This window comes from Arachis ipaensis, chromosome B04 (assembly GCF_000816755.2).
Source record: "Arachis ipaensis cultivar K30076 chromosome B04, Araip1.1, whole genome shotgun sequence".
Taxonomy (NCBI): Eukaryota; Viridiplantae; Streptophyta; class Magnoliopsida; order Fabales; family Fabaceae; genus Arachis; species Arachis ipaensis.
This window is the reverse complement of record NC_029788.2, coordinates 129,899,361-129,901,922: the sequence shown is the minus strand read 5'-3', so window position 1 is coordinate 129,901,922 and position 2,562 is coordinate 129,899,361. Positions and strand designations below refer to the sequence as shown.

The 2,562-nt window shown below is 26.8% G+C and overlaps 1 protein-coding gene across 1 annotated transcript; it reads left to right on the top strand.

Moving 5' to 3' along the window:
• Positions 378 to 2,353, top strand: LOC107638166 (isoflavone-7-O-methyltransferase 6-like). Its single transcript, XM_016341334.2, has 2 exons — positions 378 to 1,280; positions 2,004 to 2,353. The coding sequence occupies exons 1-2, from the start codon at positions 471 to 473 to the stop codon at positions 2,301 to 2,303; spliced, it is 1,110 nt and encodes a 369-aa protein (XP_016196820.2). The 5' UTR covers positions 378 to 470; the 3' UTR covers positions 2,304 to 2,353.

The following is a 2,562-nucleotide window of genomic DNA, read 5'->3' as shown; positions in this document are numbered from 1 at the left end:
ATTTAAAGAACTTCCAATCAAATAAAACAACTAAATAACATAACAAACTAAATTATATATATGCAAACATAACTTATATAATGAGATTGTCATAAGTGCATGATTCAATATAAAGTAAAATTTCATAATTTGAAAAAAATAAACATAAAAATAGAAACATTATTGCTGATGATATAAATAAGGTAACACAAAAAAGGTATTATTGAATGTATATCCCTTTTTACCCATGACCAAGAAAAAAAAATTATTATTATTGGTCAATAATATTAATTGGTTAGATAAATTAAAAAAAAAAAAACCTATACTTTTACATTACTTAACTTGGATTATTGGTCAAGAATCATTGAATATGATATTGGTCAAGGAATGATTATTGATGGTCAACAATAATTGAATGTGATTCAACCTTATAGTTTCCCCTAATGTGCATATATAATGCGTGAAACTATTGTTTCAATGCAAACACCTACATGAAAAACATGGTAGAAAAAATGGATTTACTAAGTGGTCGCAAAGCAAATGAGATTTTTGAAGGGCAAGTTCATGTGTACAAACATATATTTGCTCACTTAGATTCTATGTGCCTTAAATGGTGCATTGAGTTAGAAATACCAACCATAATCTACAACCATGAAAAACCCATCACCCTTCATGAATTGATATCAATTTTACAAGTTCCACCATCCAAAATTAGTGGTGTGGAACGTCTTATGCGCCACCTAAGTCACAATGGATTCTTTGATATTGTAACAATCCATGATGATGACGATGAAAACAAAGAAGAAAAAGAAGCATATGCTCTCACTATTGCTTCTGAGCTTCTTGTTAAAGGCACTGAATATTGTTTAACTCCAATGGCTAAGTGTGGTCTTAATCCACTTATGTCAAGTTCTTTTAACTTATTAGGAAAATGGACTTTAGAAGAAAATCTTAGTTTATCTGAAATTTCCCTTGGAACAAATCTTTGGGACTTTCTTAGCAAAAACCCTTCAATTTTGACTTCCTTTAATGAGTCAATGGCTAGTGACTCTCAAATGGTGAAGTTGGCATTGAAAGATCATAGTGCTGTTTTTGAAGGGTTGGAATCTATTGTAGATGTTGGTGGTGGAAATGGAACCATATCTAAGATTATTAGTGACATGTTTCCCAAATTGAAGTGCATAGTGTTTGACCTTCCACATGTTGTGGAGAATTTTTCAGGAACCAGCAGCAACAATTTAAGCTTTATTGGTGGAGACATGTTCAATTTTATACCTGAGGCTGATGCTGTTCTACTTAAGGTATGTATAAGTAAATTATAGCTTAAAATATTATTTTTGTTCCAACTAAATTCTAATTTAGTTTCTAATTTTAAACATTCTATTTTTGTCTCAAAAAGTTTTAAACAGATTTAATGTTGTCCTATCGTTAAATTTGACACTAATAACTAACCGAATGAATGACGTAGATATTAATAACATTACTAGCTTGTTAAATAATATATTTTTTCATGTGTTAGAAAAATATAAGTAAAATTATTTTGTAATACTTCTTCTCCTCAATTTTCTTTTGGTGTAAAACTCAAAATCATAACAATCAATCATCAACGCTTCAAAAGTAAAGGAAAAACTTTTATATTAACGATCGTTGGTGGATCGATTTTACTTACATACGAAAATTGTTGTTGACAAATTGTTCATATATATTCGTTTTTTTAAAGTAGTACTTATTTGTTTTTAAATAGAATACTATATAAAATTAATTTTTAATTAATTAATATTAATTAATTTTTTGTCATATTTTTTTATTTTCATTTTTTGAATTATTTAGGATTTAGAATTTAAAATTTAAAATTTAAATTTTATAATTTAAAATTAAAAAAAATTGGCTAATATTAAAGAGGAAGAATTTAGGATTTATATTATTTGTTGGTAGAATTATTTATGGGCAAGAGACATTAAAATTAAAGGTGAAGAAAATGGTATGATACAATTCCTAACCTTTTTGTTTTGTTTTTTATTTAGTGGATTCTACACGATTGGGATGATGAACATTGTGTAAAGATATTGAAGAAATGCAAAGATGCAATTTCAAATAATACTAAAGGAGGAAAAGCAATTGTCATAGATCTTGTGATAAATGAAAAACAAGATGAATTTGGACTTACTCAAATGAAGCTCAGAATGGATATTGCCATGACAACTTTGAATGGAAAGGAGAGAAGTGAAGAGGAGTTCAAGAGGCTTTTTTTGGAAGCAGGCTTTCAAGATTATAAAATATTTCCTTTAACCGGAATGTATTCTCTTATTGAGGTTTATCCTTAGTTTATCCTTAAGAATAATTAACGTTGAGATGATCATTAATAAGTGTCACAAAACAAAAAATGCTAAGTAGATAAATAATATACTGAAAATGTTTGGTAACAAAAAAAAAGTAAAAAATATAAGACTCAAGATTTTTAAAAAGTCCAATTTTAAAAAAATCTCAAATCATATATTTATTTACAGTTTTAATTTTAAAAATTATTTTATTAAAAATAATTAAAAGCAGTTTTGATTAATTGAATTTGAAATAAATTAAGGA

Coding starts and splice junctions, on each gene's coding strand:
- LOC107638166 (XM_016341334.2), top strand. CDS start 471: ATGAAAAACATGGTAGAAAAAATGGATTTACTAAGTGGTCGCAAAGCA. Junction 1,281..2,003: donor CTGATGCTGTTCTACTTAAG/GTATGTATAAGT, acceptor TTTTTTATTTAG/TGGATTCTACACGATTGGGA.